Below are 22,950 nucleotides of genomic sequence, written 5' to 3' on the forward strand. Positions count from 1 at the left end.
GGATGTGTTATGGGAGTTTCAGGTGGGGGAGTAACGGCAGGTGGAGGAGTACTACCACCAGGACTGGTCATTGTTTAAAGGACTGAAGTTATTGTATTAGAATTATTAAGAACAGAGGAATAGTTTAAATCAAAATCAAAAAAGGATTTTAGTGAGAAGCCCTTTGACTAGTTAACTTACACAAGTTAATTTAATGGCTTTTCTACAATAAGTGAACAAGTTAAATTTAGGCAGGCTTCTCTGATAGTTTAAATGAACAAGTTAAATGGAGAATGCCTTTTCTATATTAAATGAACAAGTTAAATTAAAGGAGCCTCTCTATATTAAATGAACAAGTTAAATTGAAGGAGCCTCTCTATATTAAATGAACAGGTTAAATTGAAGTCGCCTCTCTGGGACCACCATTTATACTGCTGGTCCGTACATTAGATACTTAAACGACGGGGTTAATCGCGGGACCACATGTATAACTTGAGAGTTCAACCCCTAGTTCTACTCTTGGTATATAGTTAAGTATTAAAGAAAGTTAAATGCAAATATGAATTAATAAGTTATGTTAAACAGCATCAAATATGAACCGAGCATGAAGGGATAGAATAATTAAAGTTGTTAAGACTGAAATAGCACTAGATAGTACAGGTTGAATTATTCTAAGTTATTTTGTAACTTAGATAGAGTTTAAGAGATGTTAAATTATAACTTAGAGAAGTTAAACTGAACTTACCTGATTTCCAAATTTGTGCTAAGTTAATATTTTATGACTTAGAGAGTTCTTAGTTAAGAACCAGTCACAAAATATTCTAAGTTAGAAAAATATCTCAAGTAAGCTGAGATTGAGCAAGGGGGCAATACGGGAGTTTGATTTTAATTCAGAAGTTATCAGGGACCAAAAAGTGTTTTTGGTTGAGCGTGCAAGCTCCTTTTATACTTGCGGACACGTGGTTATCTAGTATCCTATTGGATAAAGATAACAGTGTCGACAGAGTTACCAAGGTTAACTTGGTGTTATCTGTGTGGCGTGATAATATCACGTCATAGTATTCTCAGTTTAGTTAGTGATCTTAAAATAGTAGCTTATTCAAAACTACTTAGTAATTTGTTCACACGTTGAAATGGACTTTGTCCAAATCAAGTTTGTGCTTCACGCACTATAACGTAAATTCTCAAAATAGCACTAAGATTATCAAATAATGTTACTGAGTGTAGCACACTTCTGTACATAGTTATGACATTAACAAGGGTTATAAAGCAAAAAAGACAGTTCCAGCAAAATTTCGCAGAGTTATCAGAAAACTTTGGCTTCTGTGAGAAATCTTGAGTTCGTTCTTCTTGGAAACCTTGGATTCGCCAAAACTATAATATTTTTGTGACGACAAAAAGAAAGAAATTTTTTCAGCATAACTTCAAGTTCAACAAGTTCAACAGAGTTATTCAATTAAAAATCTAAAAGTGGACAAACATAGGCGTTTGATATTAAGAATCTGCGTCAACAAAGGCGTCTGCGTCAAAAAAATGACTTACAAAAAGACAAATTTGTAGAATATTGTGTTAATGGACAACTTACACCCTAAAGTCACTCAATCAATTGAAGTGGAAAGTGGATTTTAGAAAAACAATACAAGGTTGATGTCACTGAATGCTCTTTGTTTCATAGGCAAGACAATAATCAAATGATGTACTATTAAAATGAAAATGTAGTATAATGAAATGAGATGATTTGTTATTATATTTAAGAAAAAATGAAGTTAAAAAAACTTGAATATTAAGCACATAGAAAAAGAAAATGAAGTTATGACTAGATTATGTTTATCACTAGATCATGTTTATCAGGTGGAAAATAAAGAAATGAGCTGTTTCATTTTGCGTCGGGTATTTCATGAATGCATCTTCTAAAAAGACTGAACTCTTTTTATGAAAATTTTTTTCTTCATTTGCAGATTATGCCAGTTTGTCATTTTCCCATAGTTGAGACGTCTTCCTTTTGAAACGTAAGAAATTGTCCTGTTGTTCGGTTTCAAACGGAAATAGTTGTCCTAGGGTTTTTTTAGGTTCGAATGTTTGTTGTGAAACGTAAAAATCTTCTGTTTAACTTAAAAAACAAATGAAAATCAAGCTTCTTCAGGGGACATGATGGGTCAACCAGAGGAGATCATAAAAAAATTCTCATGTTATGATAACAAGACTCAGTCGATTAGATTTAATGAACTGAATCCCCATCAATGTAGAACAAGTGTGTTAAATGTTAAAAACAAAGATAAATTATATACGTGTTCATCGAGTTTTTTATACATGAGCGAGAGAATAAAATCAATCAACTTCCACTGTTTTTTTTCAAAAATGTCTTCTGCAAGCACATTCCAAACTCTTGCAATTAGAAAACTATCACATCATTTGACTACATCATAGACAAAAGGCTCATTTTTTGTTTGGAAAAAACTAACCGACAATTTCTGTTGTTTCAAACTGAACATACAGATCCAAATTGAACCTACTATTAATTTCTTACGTTTTCAGCCAAATTAAGCGAACAAACGGAACATACCGACAATTGCCTGAACTCAGACTCCATATGAACAAAACATTAACTTTGAATTTGATTTAAGAATAAGATAAGGAAAAAGTGGAAATGGAAAAAAGCAAATTTGAGAAATCTGTGGTTCCAATGAAACCTGTTTTTTGTTCTATCAGAGAGCAACGTTTTTCGTTTTAAAGTAATAGGGCAAGGAGGTGCATCCTCAACAAAATTGAATATATTTGCAATTAATTACTTTGCAAATTTTGTGTGTATGATAAGAGACTCAAAAAATTTTGAACCCTGTAGTCGAGATGCAAATTGCGATTTAAAAGGTTTATTCACTACAGCACCAGTAATGCGGTCGAGTAATAAAAATTTCCTTCTTAAAATCGAGGATAGAGAAATCATAGTTACGTAAACCTTCAAACTGCACTTAATGAGTATTGACAACATCGTTTCAACATTATGGGTAATGACAACATCGTTCCAATGAAAAGTTTCGAGATTCAGAGTCCTTTTGTTCACTCAATTTTGGCCCATTAATGTGATCATCATAACGAGTTCTGAGGGGTATCATTAAAAAGTCATGCAAGCTTAGAATCGAAAAAAAAACATTTTTTTTTTCTAATTTTCGACAAGGTATGAAGGTTTGAATTTATGTGATTATTTATTATTTGACGTGACTTCGTCCACTTTTAGCGTCGTTTTTGTCTGCTCTTTAAGATTTTTATTAGATCAAATTTTTATTTCAATATACGTACTACGCTGAAAATTGGAAACATCTGTTGTTTTAATAGACGTGCAACAATCTAAAAGCCATTATTTATCTCATCTTGGATTTCCGCACAAGCAAAAGAATTTAAGCTGTATCGGTGCGCTTCCTTTAGAAAGATCTTTTTATCTAATATCAATTCCAATCAACTTGAACATCATACCCATATTTTATTATTAAAAGATCCCACTCAAATTTTTATGAGGCTCAACGAACGTACTTTTTCTTTTCAAAGAATAACTCACGGTTTTGATGGCTTCGAACATGGGCTTTAGGAAACTATTAATAATTTCTCTAATTTTCCCTACAACTGTTGTTATTTTGTAACCTAGCCTTTTCGTCTCATTAACCAAAAACCCAATTAGTATCCAATAGAATTGAAGACAAATAACGGAATTATCTCAGGTCTTGAATTGATACCTATTGGGTTTATGACTTCGAAATTTTTCAGAGAAAAAAGAGAGGGTTTTGAACTTTGAACATTTTAAATATGATTTGTTTTCTTGTAGTTTGCTGTAATTGATGAAAGCTCTATTTTACTCTAGTGAAACAAAAATTAACTTGTTTGGCAGTTTTACGTTCCAACTAAAAAGAAAAAACTTTTGGATTTTGATACAACAAGGTTTCGTAAAAATTATATTTGGGATAGTTTTTTTTTCATATTTGTGGTTCTTTGTAGATCTCTCGTAACATTAAAAAATATAATCACAGGTCTCAATGTTGTTAACAATAGGCCCAATTAAATATACATACAGTTCCCTGTTAAAAATTCTTGATCTTGTTTGAATTTCTTGTTTTGGCTTTTATTTGTTGATAATGATTTTGAGGACATTGACGCTATCTACGCATTTTTATAAAAATGTTGTGACTTTTGGCTATTTGTTCAAATTTCTAGTTCATTCATTAAGTCGTGTTGTATTACAACTATCATAGGAAATCCTACAGGGATCTAAAATTGACCTAACTGAAAACATATATACGTTTTCCTATAGATTGCTATCGTTTTTGTTCGCTTTGAGATTTTTTAGCAATGTTTATTCAATTTTTGTGTTTTCACATGTTTTTATCAATCTTTTCGAAGTCGTACGACCTATTCTGGTTTAGGCCCTGTCTCATTGGCTTCCAATTGATGGGTAAAAATGATCGTACTTGATTTGATGCCTTCAGTTATTAGCTAGCTGTTTTTGATCTAGATTTTTTCAATTGGATATTTAGATATCATCAGTGTGTTTTCGAAGTTTCACTTTTTTTCCATATGTCAGTTTATAACTTGAAGAGCAATCTAATTTCGGCTCAAGCATATTTTAAAGTTTTTACAATTTTTTTAAGATTTTGACCATGTTGAGGACTTGATACTTTCCGTTGTTTGTGGTTCTCTTTGATGTCTTTATGCATAGCTTCTAATAACAGGTGGCGTTGATGTTCACTGGAGACTCAGAAAACGTATATAATGTTTTTACATAATAGCTATCTATTTTAATGGCTTCGATAATTTTTGGTTTGGGAGTTTTTAAACTTCGGGCATTTTTAGAGCTAAATCAAAACAGAAAATGCACTACTTTCTTAAAATCAAAACCAATGTGTTCTGCTTTGAAAAATTATCCCAATATACGCATTTCTCGTTTGTCTAACTGATGCTTTTGTATATTGTGATGCAAAACGTTATTCTGTCCATTTCTTACAATATGCTCCAAAGTTTTTTTAAACTAAAGATGAAATTGTGACGCCTTCTTAAATGATTATCAAAAAATGCGCACCATTTTGAAAAAAAAGCACTTGTATATTTTTGTACGTGCCTATCTGAGTACTTTGCAATTAAAAAAGACAAATATTCATTTGGCAATAAATTCAGTTTATTTTTAATTGCTTAGGTTTCATTCTAAGAAGAAGTATGTTTAGATTCTAATGATCTGTGTGCTATTGATCATCTCTGAACAACAGGGAAGATCGACACTTGCGTCCAATTTATGCAAACTGCGCGTCGTCTGTGCATCGGATGTAATTTCATTTACTAAGTTAATTTTTGCGGAGTAATTACAAAGTTTGGTCTCATCTTTCACAACTTTTCTCCTTATAAATAAACAAAGAGGCTCGGTAATGTGCGTTTACACACATTATTCCTTCCCCCAACATCCAAGTTTTGACCTAATTGTCCATCAAATGAGGAAGAGATAGGAGAATTTCAAAAGTTTTGTTCGAAAACAAATAGTGCATGGGTAAAAGAAATGTGTTGTTATAGAAAACAATTTAAAAAAATAAATAATGCCACATTCGAGAATCAATGAAACCTGCCATTGGCTGAAATAAGATAGATAAAGCGATAACTTCAAAATGACTTTCAAATTTTCTAAAGCAAAAAATTCCAAAGGCATTGACCGATTCGGTTAAACAAAAGCCACTATACTTTTTTGAGCACTTAGGAAGGGAATGTGACCAGTCATTACCTTGACTAAGCAACAAGTGATGTGACTAGGCCATATGAAAACAAAAGAACAACATTTGCTGGAAAAACTTAAGAATTCATTAGAAGTTTACGAAAATACGTTGTATGTGCATTAAAAACCATGAGCTTTTCTCTTAAAACACAATTAGATGGTTTATCTGTTGAATCTCATTTGAATCGATAAGAAATCTTGTTCATTGAAACCTGAAATAAGAATTGACATGTTTTTAATTCGCCTGAACAGAATTACAAAAAATTACGAACAAAATTACACGACAGTGCCCCGAAATTATCCGAATCTTTTCTGATTGTAAAAAACCATGAGATCAAAACTGTTTTTACTATTGCCGCACGTCTATTAAAAATATGTAATTCTTCCGAGCTTGAAGTAATGTACACGATAGTTTAATGTAAATTAGTATACGAAAATCTGATTAATTAAAAAAATGCGCTTTTTGGGTAAATTTCAATTTAAATTAGAAAAAGTCTGCCAAAATTTTAGTTCCAGGACAGCTTTCTAGAGAGTTAAGGAAACTATAGCCGTCATCTGAGATGAACAATTTTTCTTCAGTAAATTTAGGTCTGTACTCTTGGTAAATTTGGATAAATTGGGCTAAAGAAGCATATTTATCATTTGTCAAAAAAAGAATGAAATTTCAAAAGTTTTTGCAAATACTTTAAGCAAAGAGTCAGATCGAACAGTTCAGCAACTCTCTTCATCTCTTTGAAGTTCAAAGGTGAATGGTAACATATGAATACTGTCACCAACACAAATTTAGCAAAATTGCTCAAAATTTGAGCAGTAATTAAGAAAATTGTGAACAAAACAAAAGAAATCGGGTAGATGTTTACAATATCTTAATCCTAGAGAAGTCCTCGGAAAAGATTGTTATATTTTGAAATACTACGTTTGATGAGTTTTTTATGATACAACTCTCAACGCTGTTTAATGAATAATCATTCAGTCAAATTTGACTGAACAAAACCCCCCTGGATTATATAATTACTCTGCCGCTAAGTCGTGATTGGAAAAAAAGGCAAGCTTACTGTCTCTCAGGATTTGCGCACAATTGTGCTCCTGCTAAATATATGTTTGCATTGAACAGTAGATAGAGTCAATGCCATGTGGGAGAACATCCAACTGGTGGTTTTGTTTTGATTTACAATTTCTGCTTTTTGAACAATAGTGTCCACACAGTTTACAAGAAGTTTCAGTCATTCTGGAGGACGTGTTTGTTATTTTAAGGTTTGTCTCACTTTTTATTGCCCTGATATAATATTTTTTCAACAATAATTTCTATTTATTTTTTTGTTTGTCTTGTGACGTTTTTTGTTTGTTTCCATGATCAAATGTCGCCGAGATTTAGTCAGGTTCCTTTTCCCTTATTTGAACTCATGAAGTTCTTTTTTCAAGACTTTTCGATTACATTTTTACTTTTATCTTACTTCTGTCAGAACATTTCTTTGAGGTCAATTTCTCATTTCATTTGCTGCTCCTAATTGTTTCTAATTGATCGAAATATTTCTCCTCCTCTCGTATTCGACAAAATTGTGATAATAAAAAATCAGTCAGATCCCCATTATTTCTACACACTAAATAATGCTAAGGTACTTTTACCTTAACAAAGTTAGTATAAACATTTGTTAAGGTGTAATTATAAGGCAAACGTATCCTTAACTTTTACCCTAATGCGATTTCAGGTAAAAAAAAAAGCTAAGGCTAAGTTAAGAGAAATTCACCGCTACTGTTAAAATAAGTAATTATGGTAATTTTACGGCACCTTAGAGTAAATTTAGGCACTTGTTTATGTAGTGACGCCTTCAAATTTTGTATAAAGGTGAGTTAAATTAGTTTGAGCTAAGGCTAGCTAAGGAAAGTTGGATTTACCTTAACAGTTGAGGTGAGTTGAGTGATTTTTTAGAGAAAAATTACCTTAACCTTATTTAATGTGTATAGGTCACGACCTTTCTTCCTTTTTAACCTTTTCTTTACCCCGCCATATTACACTTGTAATTGTGGGAGCAGGCATGATAGAAATAATTGATTGTTTTCGTTCCAGATCTTTCCGTGTATTTTTATCCTGTAAACTCCTGTTCAGTGATTTTTGTTCCGTTATAATTTATGTCGAAATTGCGGTCGCATCATTCTGAACAAAATTGAGAATGTGCTTGAGATCGAACTTGAAAACATGAACAGATTTCTATTCAAGCGTATCACCTATAGTCTTAGTTATACAATCTTCCACATCTTTTCACGCTTCTGGTTTACAGCCTGAACTAACAAAATCTGAGCTGCGTCAATATTCGATTAATAAATTTTATTCAGGATATAAACCAAAGGGAGAGCGCTTTGTAGCTGTTATAATGACAACAGTGTAAACAAACGTTAATTGATCTTGTTGGAGAGATTTTATTAAAAAGGCGACCATCGGGGGAAAAATAAAGTGACGCATGTTTGAAAATGTTTAAAAAAAATCTTGTAAGAAGAAGTTGAATTGACTAAATATGATTGAACAAGAACATAGTTTGCGGATTTTTCGATAAAATAACAAAGCTTTGAAGAAATGAAAGGTAGAAAATGTTTGTTTGAAGCAACAGCGTAATTTGAAGTCATTACAAAGGGAAGAGGAAAACAATTACCTCTTCCTTAACAGACTCTTTTCTAATAGATCATTCTTTTTTAGTTCAAAGTATGCCTGGAGAATTGATCGAAAAATTTCAAAAAAAAGCTGCTAATGGTTTATGCCAACGATGGCGCCTGGTTTTGTCTTGTGAAATTGATAATTATGTAAATATAACTCACGGCGCATATAATGTCGCAAGCGGAACTTGGAGCCAAATAGTGAATCATAACGTCTTGATTAATATTGGTCCAAGAAATATTGTACTTTAAAGATTTTAGTATGATAATGTATTTGTTGTCAAAACTGAGTAGACTGTCAAGATTTTAGTTGCCCTGGAAAGGGTATCAAGTTTTGTTCCACTGTGAGTCAGCAGAAAAGTATGCACTCAAAATTTTTCAAGAACAGTTAATTACGCAGGAAACGGGACTCATTTTCCCATAATCGTCAATTTGAATTTAGGAGGAATGGCCATTCTGTTATAATTAGACAAAACGTTGAAAGCTCTCCGTTTGTTCTTCGGTCAAATAGTTGACATGTTTATACCAAATCAATAATTGTCGCCAAAACAAAATTTACTAATTTTGCTTTGATATATTTTTTTTTAAATCTCAAACATGTAAATTCGAATAACCCCAAGGTTAAAGTTACATGTTGTAATATTATAAATCAAACATACTACATCTTTCCCTTGAATAACTAAACATAATAATAATAATAAAATACTAAGGTTCAGTTTCTAGTTCTCGTGAATTACTTTATAAAAATAAACTTTTAAAGCCTTCATTTTTTTGTCCATTGGAACTCGTTTGTGTCTTTGTTGCATCTCTTCCTTTAATTCTTTTTTAAATTTTTTCTTTGATTTTTCCTTTTTTAGAGCTCTTGGAAGTTTATATTCCATTTCCGAACAAAGTTTCTTATAATTGAATTTTGACTCCATTTTGATTTACATTTTGTTGTGATAGAAAAATCATATGTACGATTATTCTTATAAGATGCAGATAAAAGTAACTGTTCAGTTACATGATAAACAAAATAAATTAAAAAACGCAGAAATTATCTTTGCCCATAACGCTAAGTCAAATTCAGTACTGAATCCAAACGAAATTCAGAACGATATCAGCACTGATTCAGAAGTCTGATTCAGGTCCGATTTGGCACTGAATTTGTCTGATTCAGACTCTGATTTTTCTCTGAAAATTCATAGCTATGTTTCTGGGCCAAGCTAGGTTTTACCATTTTTCTCGCTCTCAGGTCCTCAAAAATATCATCTCAAACAATACCTGTAGAAATTGAAGAAATTTATAATAAAGTTTGTCGGAAATCTTCTCAAGTCAGGTTAAAAACTGACCTTTTGAGATTTTCCAGGATGCTTTATATGATTTCACCCTCCCTCATTTTCATTCTTGACTGGGGACCGGCAATAGCGCAGTTACTGAAATAAACTATAGGAAAACGAATATAATAAAGCTCAAAAGTTCGGAAAAAACAAAATCTGCACCAAAAAGCAAGTTTAAAATTATGCTAGCACCTTTCATTTCCATGCCTGAGAAAAAAATTGTAAATTCTTTATATGATGAAAACTTTTTTTCAAATGAACACAATGAGCCAAAACCATTTTTTTCACTATAACAGACTATATCATCAAAACTTTCATTCCCTTTTTTGGTTAAATTGGCCGGAATTTTCTTCAAAAAGCTAATAAAAATGGTTTGATAAAGATGAAAAGTTTTTTGGTGTCTCTCGTTAGGGTTGAGAAAGGTTTTTGATTTTCATTCTGATTCAGAGGCAATTCAGAAACGCATTCTTGATTCAGATAAACTCCTCAGAAAATACTGATTTTGAATTTCGCTCTGATTCAAAGACGATTCAGAATAGATACAGGAACTTTTCTGAAATTGTTCTGAAACAGTTCTGAAAATCAAAATTGCCTCTGGAAGTGCACTGAATCAGCACTAGTACTAACATTCTATGAGCCTTATGTTTGGGTGATTACATCCTCTCTTATGTATTTGAATACATTTATACTGACTATTTGACCATTGGTTGTTCTCTTGAATGAAGTTATTCGCTAAGATAGATAGCCTGCAAACTGTTCTCAAAAAATATCAAATTAACTTTTTCTCCAACCTATTTTCAAAATTCATCATTTGTGGGCTTATTTTCCGCCACTTGATGATTTTGATAATTTTATCATCTTGAAAAACAGCCACATGCCTTGCATTGCTAGAATTTGTGAGAATCAAAATTTAGATTTTAATAATTTAGTTCTGAATTGATTTTAAAATGTTTAGATATAAACTAATTACTCTTTTGGTATAAAAGATATAAAAAAGAAACGTTTCTTGATAAAAAACAATACCAATTTTTTTGGTCACTAAATACCACTAAAAGTAGTCAGATCTTTTCAACAATTGTCCCGCCCCCTTTCACAAAAGTGGGGCTATCTTGAATAGAGTTTAAGGGAGCAATCTAATGATACATCAGCGGCGACTAATAACTTTCCACGTATGCTCATATTTTGTTAAATTGAATAGAATAAAATACGTCTTGCTGTATCAATTGCAGACTGACGGGTCAGAGGGCGCGCTTGGCGATAACCTTCACAGGATTCCCGGGTTATCATCACACAGCGCATGGACGTGAACAGCGCATGGTCTGCAGTTGCGGTTAAACTGATATTCGAGTATCTAAAATGTAGACCATGCATTACTGTGCTAACGTGTAGCACTGAAGGGGGACGAGGGGACAATTGTCGAGAAGATCCGAGTATTCTTCTCTGCCAATTCAGCAGTACAAAAAACCAAAATACCTCAGAAAGTGCTTTTATAACTATGAAAGTGAGTTGAACATAATACATTGACTGTGAAATGTAGACGCTGAAATTTTGTACACTCTCTTTCATTTGCTAAATCCCTTAAACATTTCATTGTTAAGCCATTTACAATCACTAATGAAGAACTTCATTAAAGAAAATAATTTTCGTAAAAGTTTCATCTTATGCTTTTTGCTTGAATTTTCATTTAGTGCACATAGGGTATTCTTTACAATCCTTTCCTTTTCTCTTCCATTACTGCTAACCAAAATATTGGAAAATTAAATTGACTTTTTTAGTTGCCATAAGCACAGAACCGATTCCAAATTTCACTTCAGTTCATGTCTGGGGGATGTGAAAAAGCGATTCAAAATTTTTAATTTTTCGAGGTACTTGTTTTTTTGTAACCAACTTCGAATTATATTTGCAAGAAGTGTTAATTAAACAAAAAAATGCATGGCTTCTGTTAAAATCTTCACAGCAGATTAGAATAACTTAAACGAGATTTTACTAGGAGCCTGATTCTCAGGGCTAGAAAAAACAGGATGAGGAATAGCGAGTGTATGAATTAACTAACTCCACAAAAACATTTGAAATAACAAATCGGTCGATTACAAACAAAACACAAAAAGCACCCAGATTTCGCAAAACTAAACGAATTATATTATAATCAATGTAATTGTGTGGCTTAGATTAAACTTGCTCTAAGAATCACATGTGCAAGTTGTCAAACAGTGTTAAAAACTGTCAAATTAAATTTTTCTGCAACTTATCTTCAAAATTCATCACTTTTGGGCTTAATTTTTGCCACTTGAAAATTTTCATCAACTTATCTTCAGAAAAAAACAGCCGCATTCCTCCAATTGTTAGAATATGTGGAAATCAGAATTTAAAATTAAGGAATTTAGTTCTAAATTAGTTTAAAAACATTTCGATATAAAATAATTACTCATTTGTATTCAAGATATAAAGATCGAAACGTTTCTTGACAAAAACGATAACATTTTATTTGGTCGCTAACGACCACTAATAGTGGTCTGATATTTTCAACAATCGCCCAGCCCCCTTTCACAAAAGATTGGCTATTTTTGGTTAGAGTTAAAGCGAGCATTCTGAAGATCCATCAGAGACAACTAATAGCTTTCCTCGTATGCGCATATTTTCTTAAACTGACGAGAATAAAGTACGTCATGCTGTATTAATGTTGCCGAACTGGAAAACATTGCGAAAAGATTTTCAGACGGTTGGGTCAGTAGGCGCGCTCGGCGATAACCTTCACAGGATTTCCGGGTTGCATCACACAGCGCATGGACGTGAACAGCGCATGGTCCGCAGTTGCAGTTAAACTGATATTCTGGTATCTAAAATGTAGACCAAGTAATACTGTGCTAACGTGTAGCGCAGAAGTTGGGACGACCGGGCAACTGTTTAGACGATCCGAGTAGTCTCTCCGCCAATTTAGTGGTACAAACGTCAGAGTCCTCAGAAATTGCTTCTGAAACTTTTTGAAATTTATCTGTTGTTTAAATTGCCGAAAAGATATAAAAAGATAAAAATCCAAATATTAGAGTGTGTTGAAGATAATACATTGACTGTGAAAAGTTGACAATAATTTTTTGTGTAAATTGTATAATTTGATAGGTTCCTAAAAATATTTCAGTTTTAGCTATTTACAATCACTAATGAAGAATTGTATCAAAGAAAAATGTTTATTTTTTAAAGTTTCACCTTATCATTTTTTTTGAATTTTTCAATTAGCACACATAGGTTTTTGCTTACTTTCTTTTTCTCTCCCATTACTTTCCACCAAGATAACATTGAGCTTTACATATGCCATAATCAAACAACCGATCCCCAATTTCATTTCCGCATTTGACCGTGTGATATGAACAAACAATTCAAAAAACTTCAAAAAACTTTCGAGGCAACCAATAGCTTTCCTCGCATGCGCATATTTTCTTAAACTGAAGAGAAAAAAGTACGTCATGCCGTATTAATTTTGCTGAACTGGAAAACAAAGCGAAAAGATTTTCAGATTGTTGAGTCTTGTGCATGCTTGGCGATAACCTTCACAGAATTTCCATATTACATCACACAGCGCATGGACGTGAAGAACGCATGGTCCGCAGTTGCCGTTAAACTGATATTCGGGTAACTAAAATGTAGACCATGCATTACTGTGCTAACGTGTAGCACTGAAGGGGGACGAGGGGACAATTGTCGAGAAGATCCGTGTAGTCTTCTCTGCCAATTCAGGGGTACAAAAAACCAAAAATCCTCAGAAAGTGCATTTATAACTATGAAAGTGAGTTGAAAATAATACATTGACTGTGAAATGTAGACGCTGAAATTATGTGTACTCTCTTTCAATTGCTAAATCTCTTTAACATTTGATTGTTAAGACATTTACAATCACTAATGAAGGACTTCCTCGAAGATAAAGCCTTTCGTAAAGTTTTTATCTGATGCTTTTTGCTTCAATTTTCATTTTACTGCACATAGGGTTTTCTTTACATTCCTTTCCTTTTCTCTTCCATTACTCTTAACCAAAATATTGGAAAATCAAATTGAATTTTCAGTTGCCTTAAACACAGAACCGATTCCAAATTTCACTTCAGTTCATGTCGGGGGGATGTGAAAAAACAATTCAATTTTTTTAAAAAAATTTTTCGAGGTTCTTACTTTTTTTGTAATCAACTCCCGATTATATTTCCAAGGAGTGTCAATTAAACAAAAAAATGCATGGCTTCTATTAAAACCTTCAAAGCAGGTTAGAATATTTTAAACGAGATTTTTCTAGGAGCCTGATTCTCAGGGCTAGAAAAAACAAGACGAGGAGTAGCGAGTGTACGAATAATCTAACTCCACAAAAACATTTGAAATAGCAAGTCGGTCGATTACAAACAAAGCACAAAAAGCACCTAGATTTCGCAAAGTAAACGAATTATATCATAATCAATGTAATTGTGTGGCTTAGATTAAAATTGCTCTAAGAATCACATGTGCAAGTTGTGATAAAAACTGTCAAATAAACTTTTCTCCAATTTATTTTCAAAATTCATTATATTTGGGCTTAATTTTTGCCATTTTAAAATTTTCATCATTTTATCGTCAGAAATAAACAGCCATATGCCTCGAATTGTTAGAATATGTGGGAATCAGAATTTATAATTAATGAATTTATAATATGGGAATCAGAGTTTATACAATGAAATAATTACTCATTTGCTATTAAAGATATAAAGATCAAAACCTTTCTTGATAAAAACGATAACATTTTATTTGGTTGCTAACGACCACTAATAGTGTTCCGATATTTTCAACAATCGCCAGCCCCCTTTCAGAAAAGATTGGCTATTTTTGGTTAGAGTTAAAGCGAGCAATCTAAGGACCCATCAGAGACGACTAATAGCTTTCCTCGTATGCGCATATTTTCTTAAACTGAAGAGAATAAAGTACGTCATGCTGTATTAATGTTGCCGAACTGGAAAACAATGCGAAAAGATTTTCAGACGGTTGGGTCAGTAGGCGCGCTCGGCGATAACCTTTACAGGATTTCCGGGTTGCATCACACAGCGCATGGACGTGAAAAGGGCATGGTCCGCAGTTGCGGTTAAACTGATATTCGGGTATCTAAAATGTAGACCAAGTAATACTGTGCTAACGTGTATCGCAGAAGTTGGGACGAGCGGGCAACTGTTGAGACGATCCCAACTTCATGCTGTATTAATGTTGCCGAACTGGAAAACAATGCAAAAAGATTTTCAGACGGTTGGGTCAGTAGGCGCGCTCGGCGATAACCTTTACAGGATTTCCGGGTTGCATCACACAGCGCATGGACGTGAAAAGGGCATGGTCCGCAGTTGCGGTTAAACTGATATTCGGGTATCTAAAATGTAGACCAAGTAATACTGTGCCAACGTGTATCGCAGAAGTTGGGACGAGCGGGCAACTGTTGAGACGATCCGAGTAGTCTCTTCGCCAATTTAGTGGTACAAACGTCCGAGTCCTCAGAAATTGCTTCTAAAACTATTTTTGAAATTTATCTGTCGTTTAAATGGTCGAAAAGATATAAGAAGATAAAAATCCGAATATTAGAGTGTGTTGAAGATAACATATTGACTGTGAAATGCTGACAATATTTTTTTGTGTAAATTGTATAATTTGATAGGTTCCTAAAAATATTTTAGTTTTAGATATTTCCAATCACTAATGAAGAATTGTATCAAAGAAAATTATTTTTTACAAAAGTTTCACATTATAATTTTTATTTTGAGTTTTCAAATTAGCACACATAGGATTTTGCTTACTGTCTTTTTCTCCCCATCACTGTCTACCAAAATAATGGAAAATTAAATTGACTTTACATATGCCATAATCAAACAACCAATCCCCAATTTCATTTCCGCATTTGACCGTGTGATACGAACAAACAATTCAAAAAACTTCAATAAACTTTTGAGGCAACTAATAGCTTTCCTCGTATGCGCATTTTTTCTGAAACTGAAGAGAATAAAGTACGTCATGCTCTATTAATGTTGCCGAACTGGAAATCAAACCGAAAAAATTTTCAGACGGTTGGGTCAGTAGGTGCGCTCGGCGGTAACCTTCAGAGGATTTCCGGGTTACATCACACAGCGCATGGACGTGAACAGCGCATGGTCCGCAGTTGCAGTTAAACTGATATTCTGGTATCTAAAATGTAGACCAAGTAATACTGTGCTAACGTGTAGCGCAGAAGTTGGGACGACCGGGCAACTGTTGAGACGATCCGCGTAGTCTCTTCGCCAATTTAGTGGTACAAACGTCAGAGTCCTCAGAAATTGCTTCTAAAACTATTTGTGAAATTTATCTGTCGTTTAAATGGCCTAAAAGATATAAAAAGATAAAAATCCGAATATTAGAGTGTGTTGAAGATAACATATTGACTGTGAAATGCTGACAATATTTTTTTGTGTAAATTGTATAATTTGATATGTTCCTAAAAATATTTTAGTTTGAGATATTTACAATCACTAATGAAGAATTGTATCAAAGAAAATTATTTTTTTTATAAAAGTTTCACCTTATAATTTTTGTTTTGAGTTTTCAAATTAGCACACATAGGATTTTGTTTTTCTTTCTTTTTCTCTCCCATTACTGTCTACCAGAATAATGGTAAATTAAATTGAGCTTTACGTTTGCCATAATCAAACAACCGATCCCCAATTTCGTTTCCGCTTTTGACCGTGTGATGTGAACACACAATTCAAAAAACTTCAAAAACTTTTTCGAGGCATTTTTTTGCAATCAATGACTTCATGTTAAATTTGGAACGGTTGTTAGTTAAAAACAAATTTGTATGGCTTCTATATAAAATTCTTTAAAGCGGATTAGAATAACTTAAACGACACTTTACTGGGAGCCTCATTTTTCTAAGGGCTAGAAACCGCATGAAGAGGAAACAGGAAACTTTTTTTTGGAAACAAAGTTAGTCCCCAAAATCATCTACCGAAGCAAACATCCAAGTGTTTCTTGGTTATTTTTACATCTCAAAGAAATGGGTATGAATATACTAACTCCACAAAAACCTTGGGAATAGAAAGTAAGTCGAACACAAACAAAACAGAAAAGGCACTTATATTTTGTAAAGTTAAACTAATTTTATCATAATCAATGGAATTATTTGGTTTAGATTAAATTTTCCTTAAGAATTACAATTGCAAATACTTGCAAAAATATAAATGATTCAATAAACAAAAGCAAAATGATCGCTTGATACGATTAAGGGAACAAGAAGAAAGAACAGACGATTAACAAATTTTTGCTTTCCTTTTTATGTAGATTCAGCTCGGTTCTGAAAATGTGTTATGTTTTGAGTTCTTTCTTCTGAACGTTTTCTCAAGGATTTCAAGAATCCAACTCATTTCAGAACATTGAACTTGAACATTTAAGCATTACTTCTGCCCTAATTTTTTGACAAACATTTACTCTGGCGCACAAACCAGATTAAGCAAAAAAGACACGTTAGCCTGAACGTTTTGGACAACTAATAAATAGGGAGACTCGGTAATGTGCGTACACACATAATTTTCCGACTCTGCTCATCCACATTCTTGACTTAACTGACTACCAAACGATGAAGTGATATTTCAAAAACTGCTCATCCACATTCTTGACTTAATTGACTACCAAACGATGAAGTGATATTTCAAAAACATACACATCGTTCAATAAACAACAAATGAAATGGAATAATGCCACGCTAGAGGGCCGATAAAAGTTGTGGATAATAGGACTATTAAATCGATGTCTATAATAAAAATAAATCATAGCGAAATCAAACTCGCATCAGATAAAAACCAAAAAAAAAACAGTTTAACCAATTTAACCTATACTTCATTAAAGAAGATTTGGCACCTGTTCCTTATGTAACTGGTCAACAGTTCGACAAAAAAGATCAAATGGGTGCCGAATTCAAAATACTTTTCCATTTGTGAAAAAAAATTAATTTCAAAGCTACTAATGTCATTAGATATCAACTGAAATCACTAAAACGCTCATTTTCACCTGCATAGGACGCAATTGAGACATGTCATTATCAGGTATTTTATTGTGCAAAATCTCAAAGCCAATGGGATCAACGATTATTGTTATACTTTAAAAAGAAACCAAAAAACCTTTGAAAGGTAAAATTATATAAAAATTAAACATTTTATGAAATATAGTAGTGACAGTAGTAAGAAGGCCGAGAAACAAATGTTTGCAGCTAAACAGTTATAACATCTAAATTATAGGTCACTGGGAATTTGTGACCTGTGTTTACAGAGACTGAGCAACAAACGGACCGAAAAACAAACTGAAAGAGACGAAGCTCAGAAACCTTAAACTATTTTTGAAAAGACATACTTTCAAAACTCATAATAAACGTAGGATTACCAAAAAAACGATGAGATAGGTTTCGACATCTCAGGAAGTCAATTGGGCCTGTTAATAATGAGATTATGTCACCAGCCCACGGAAAAACAAATACATAGAGAAGCCAAAACTTCAAATAATTTTACGACATCACACTGTTCAAGACGCTATAATTATAAGATGTTACCTGCAAGAACTGTAAGTTGTTTTTTGTCCTTTCTTAACATCAACCAGTCTTCCTCATAAAAGGACTTGTTTGACATGACAACAAAAAGAATCTCAAAAATTGAACGGTATAGAAATCTCGAAAATTTTTTTATTAAAAATAAATGGTGGAGGCAATCAGTCATAACGAATAAACCTGGGCCAAAAAAGTTTGAACTAACAAAAATAATTGAATTTTTTCATGTGCGAGATTGAGCACGGTGACAAAAATAAAAGCAAAATTTAGACAGATGAAAAAAAAAACATTTTTAAATTTAATTCGAATGTCATGCAAACAACGGCTATAAACTGAAATCTTCAACCAGGATGAATTATACGTCTGAAGAACCAATTAAGATCTATCGCTATTGGGTATATGGCGTACAACAACGAAATGAAATCAAAATAGGCAAAATAAAAAAACACACAAAATTTTACGAGACAACTGTGTCTCATCCCAAAAAGCATAAACTATTCAACAAAAGCAATCAACATAACCGGATACGTTTTTTTCCTCAGTTAAGCATTTCCCCTAAAACAACTGCCTTTAATTGGACTTGTCAATACTGTGACAATTTGACAAGGAAACAAAATGATCTCGCAAATTACAAAATTATGATCAAAAACAATAGTAAAAATGAAAACGCGGGGGAAAACAAAAGTAAAAATGAAAAAATAAATAAATATATATATATATATATATATATATATCTCCCAGGAAGTTGATTTTATTGAGATTGCTCTAAAACTTTACAGAAATAGGCTAATATATTGGCAAAAATCAAAAACTCTCCAATATTTTCTCAAAACAAATATATTCAAAGTCATAACAGACATTAGATAACAACTGAAAAAAAGTGTCTAGACTCTTTTTTACCCTCTAAAAGCTAACTGGATCTTTGATTGGTGACACTAAGTCATTGGGCTAGAACAAGTAAACGACATAAAAATAAAACGCATGACGTCCATAAAAATTTTACGAAAACAATTGGTCAGAGCCATAAGAAACATGAGCTTAGCTCTGAAACCAAGCTAAATTCTCGTCGGGTCTCGTTTTTATAGAAAAAAGTATCTGTTATTTATAGAGCCCTGATTTGAAACTTTTTCTAAGATTTACATAAAAAACACTTAAATAGCGGAAATATTTTGAAATGAAAAGGTCGCATCCCAAATCTAAAAAAATTTTATCATAAGGATATATGATGAGATCAAGATCAACCAGATATTGCTGTGCTTTTAAAAAAACAATCAATTGGTGAAGTTGTTGCAAAAGAGATAAATTCTATAAAAAAATTTTCAATTTGTCAAAAACAAATGATAAATTTTGTATAATTATCGAGTTTACATTTGCAAAAAAATTAGCAAAATTATAATTCCAGAAGACTCTTTAAGCCAATGGGAGTACAACATAATCAATGGAATTATATGGTTTAGACTAAATTTTCCTTAAGAATTACAATTGCAAGTACTTGCAAAATTACAAATGATTCAATAAACAAAAGCAAAATGATCGATTGATGCGATTAAGGGAACAAGAAGAAAGAACAGACGATTAACAATTTTTTGCTTTCCTTTATATGTAGATTCCGCTAGGTTCTGATAATGTGTTATATTTTGAGTTCTTTCTTTTGAACGTTTTCTCAAGGATTTCAAAAATCCAACTCATTTCAGAACATCGAACTTGAACATTTAAGCATTACTTCTGCCCTAATTTTTTGACAAACATTTACCCTGGCGCACAAACCAGATTAAGCAAAAAAGAAACGTTAGCCTGAACGTTTTGGACAACTAATAAATAGGGAGACTCGGTAATGTGCGTACACACATAATTTTCCGACTCTGCTCATCCACATTCTTGACTTAATTGACTACCAAACGATGAAGTGATATTTCAAAAACTGCTCATCCACATTCTTGACTTAATTGACTACCAAACGATGAAGTGATATTTCAAAAACATACACATCGTTCAATAAACAACAAATGAAATGGAATAATGCCACGCTAGAGGGCCGATAAAAGTTGTTGATAATAGGACTATTAAATCGATGTCTATAATAAAAATAAATCATAGCGAAATCAAACTCGCATCAGATAAAAACAAAAAAAACAGTTTAACCAATTTAACCTATACTTCATTAAAGAAGATTTGGCACCTGTCCCTTATGTAACTGGTCAACAGTTCGACAAAAAAGAGCAAATGGGTGCCAAATTCAAAATACTTTTCCATTTGTGAAAAAAACCAATTTCAAAGCTACTAATGTCATTAGATATCAATTGAAATCACTAAAACGTTCATTTTTACCTGCATAGGACGCAATTGAGACATGTCATTATCAGGTATTTTATTGTGCAAAATCTCAAAGCCAATGGGATCAACGATTATTGTTATACTTTAAAAAGAAACCAAAAAACTTTGAAAGGTAAAATTATATAAAAATTTAACATTTTATGAAATATAGTAGTGACAGTAGTAAGAAGGCCAAGAAACAAATGTTTGCAGCTAAACAGTTATAACATCTAAATTATAGGTCACTGGGAATTTGTGACCTGTGTTTACAGAGACTGAGCAACAAACGGACCGAAAAACTAACTGAAAGAGACGAAGCTCAGAAACCTTAAACTATTTTTGAAAAGACATACTTTCAAAACTCATAATAAACGTAGGATTACCAAAAAAACGATGAGATAGGTTTCGACATCTCAGGAAGTCAATTGGGCCTGTTAATAATGAGATTATGTCACCAGCCCACGGAAAAACAAATACATAGAGAAGCCAAAACTTCAAGGAATTTTACGACATCACACTGTTCAAGACGCTATAATTATAAGATGTTACCTGCAAGAACTGTAAGTTGTTTTTTGTCCTTTCTTAACATCAACCAGTCTTCCTCATAAAAGGACTTGTTTGACATGACAACAAAAAGAATCTCAAAAATTGAACGGTATAGAAATCTCGAAAATTTTTTTATTAAAAATAAATGGTGGAGGCAATCAGTCATAACGAATAAACCTGGGCCAAAAAAGTTTGAACTAACAAAAATAATTGAATTTTTTCATGTGCGAGATTGAGCACGGTGACAAAAATAAAAGCAAAATTTAGACAGATGAAAAAAAAACATTTTTAAATTTAATTCGAATGTCATGCAAACAACGGCTATAAACTGAAATCTTCAACCAGGATGAATTATACGTCTGAAGAACCAATTAAGATCTATCGCTATTGGGTATATGGCGTACAACAACGAAATGAAATCAAAATAGGCAAAATAAAAAAACACACAAAATTTTACGAGACAACTGTGTCTCATCCCAAAAAGCATAAACTATTCAACAAAAGCAATCAACATAACCGGATACGTTTTTTTCCTCAGTTAAGCATTTCCCCTAAAACAACTGCCTTTAATTGGACTTGTCAATACTGTGATAATTTGACAAGGAACTAAAATGATCTCGCAAATTACAAAATTATGATCAAAAACAATAGTAAAAATGAAAACGCGGGGGAAAACAAAAGTAAAAATGAAAATATATATATATATATATATATATATATATATATATATATATCTCCCAGGAAGTTGATTTCCGCCCGTTTTTATTGAGATTGCTCTAAAACTTGACAGAAATAGGCTAATATAGTGGCAAAAATCAAAAACTCTCCAATATTTTCTCAAAACAAATATATTCAAAGTCATAACAGACATTAGATAACAACTGAAAAAAAGTGTCTAGACTCTTTTTTACCCTCTAAAAGCTAACTGGATCTTTGATTGGTGACACTAAGTCATTGGGCTAGAACAAGTAAACGACATAAAAATAAAACGCATGACGTCCATAAAAATTTTACGAAAACAATTGGTCAGAGCCATAAGAAACATGAGCTTAGCTCTGAAACCAAGATAAATTCTCGTCGGGTCTCGTTTTTATTGAAAAAAGTATCTGTTATTTATAGAGCTCTGATTTGAAACTTTGTCTAAGATTTACATAAAAAACACTTAAATAGCGGAAATATTTTGAAATAAAAAAGGTCGCGTCCCAATAAAATCTAAAAAAATTTTATCATAAGGATCTATGATGAGATCAAGATCAACCAGATATTGCTGTGCTTTTAAAAAAACAATCAATTGGTGAAGTTGTTGCAAAAGAGATAAATTCTATAAAAAAAATTTTCAATTTGTCAAAAACAAATGATAAATTTTGTATAATTATCGAGTTTACATTTGCAAAAAAATTAGCAAAATTATAATTCCAGAGACTCTTTAAGCCAATGGGAGTACAACTAGCTCCTTTTTGAGCTTAAGAAGAATTTGGCTGCAGTTTTAAGGTGTTTTTTAGCAAAATTGAAAGCAAGTGGGCTAAAAAAAAAGCCATTTTTTCGACGAAAAATGAAAAATTCTTAATTTCTTATTCTACGCTGGACGGGCTTTCTAATGATGCAAGTTAGAATTCTCTACTATTATTATATCGATCGGCCAAATCTGTCTGAACAAAAAACCCATTTGAGTATATAGTACCTCCCCAGTCAAGAGACGTGGGAACAATTAATTGCAGGACTGCAGTAAAACGTAAGCTTTAAGCGCAGTGTTTCTTATTCAATTTTCCAAAATGATGATTGGTCCACATTGAAATTTGGGTCTTCGCATAAATATGATCAATTGGATTCCAAAAATTTGCAATCAT

At 32.5% G+C, this 22,950-nt stretch overlaps 1 protein-coding gene across 1 annotated transcript in view; it reads right to left on the reverse strand.

The window, feature by feature from the left end:
- Positions 1-10,954: 10,954 nt before the first annotated feature.
- The window catches only part of LOC142338163 (uncharacterized), a 34,417-nt gene continuing 22,421 nt past the window's right edge, over positions 10,955-22,950 (reverse strand). Inside the window, exon 4 of the mRNA XM_075387800.1 lies at positions 10,955-11,041. Coding sequence (XP_075243915.1) covers positions 10,955-11,041 — 87 coding nt within the window. The remainder of the gene's footprint in view (positions 11,042-22,950) is intronic.

This window comes from Convolutriloba macropyga, chromosome 4 (genome assembly GCF_964194025.1).
Source record: "Convolutriloba macropyga chromosome 4, txConMacr16.3, whole genome shotgun sequence".
Lineage (NCBI taxonomy): Eukaryota > Metazoa > Xenacoelomorpha > Acoela > Convolutidae > Convolutriloba > Convolutriloba macropyga.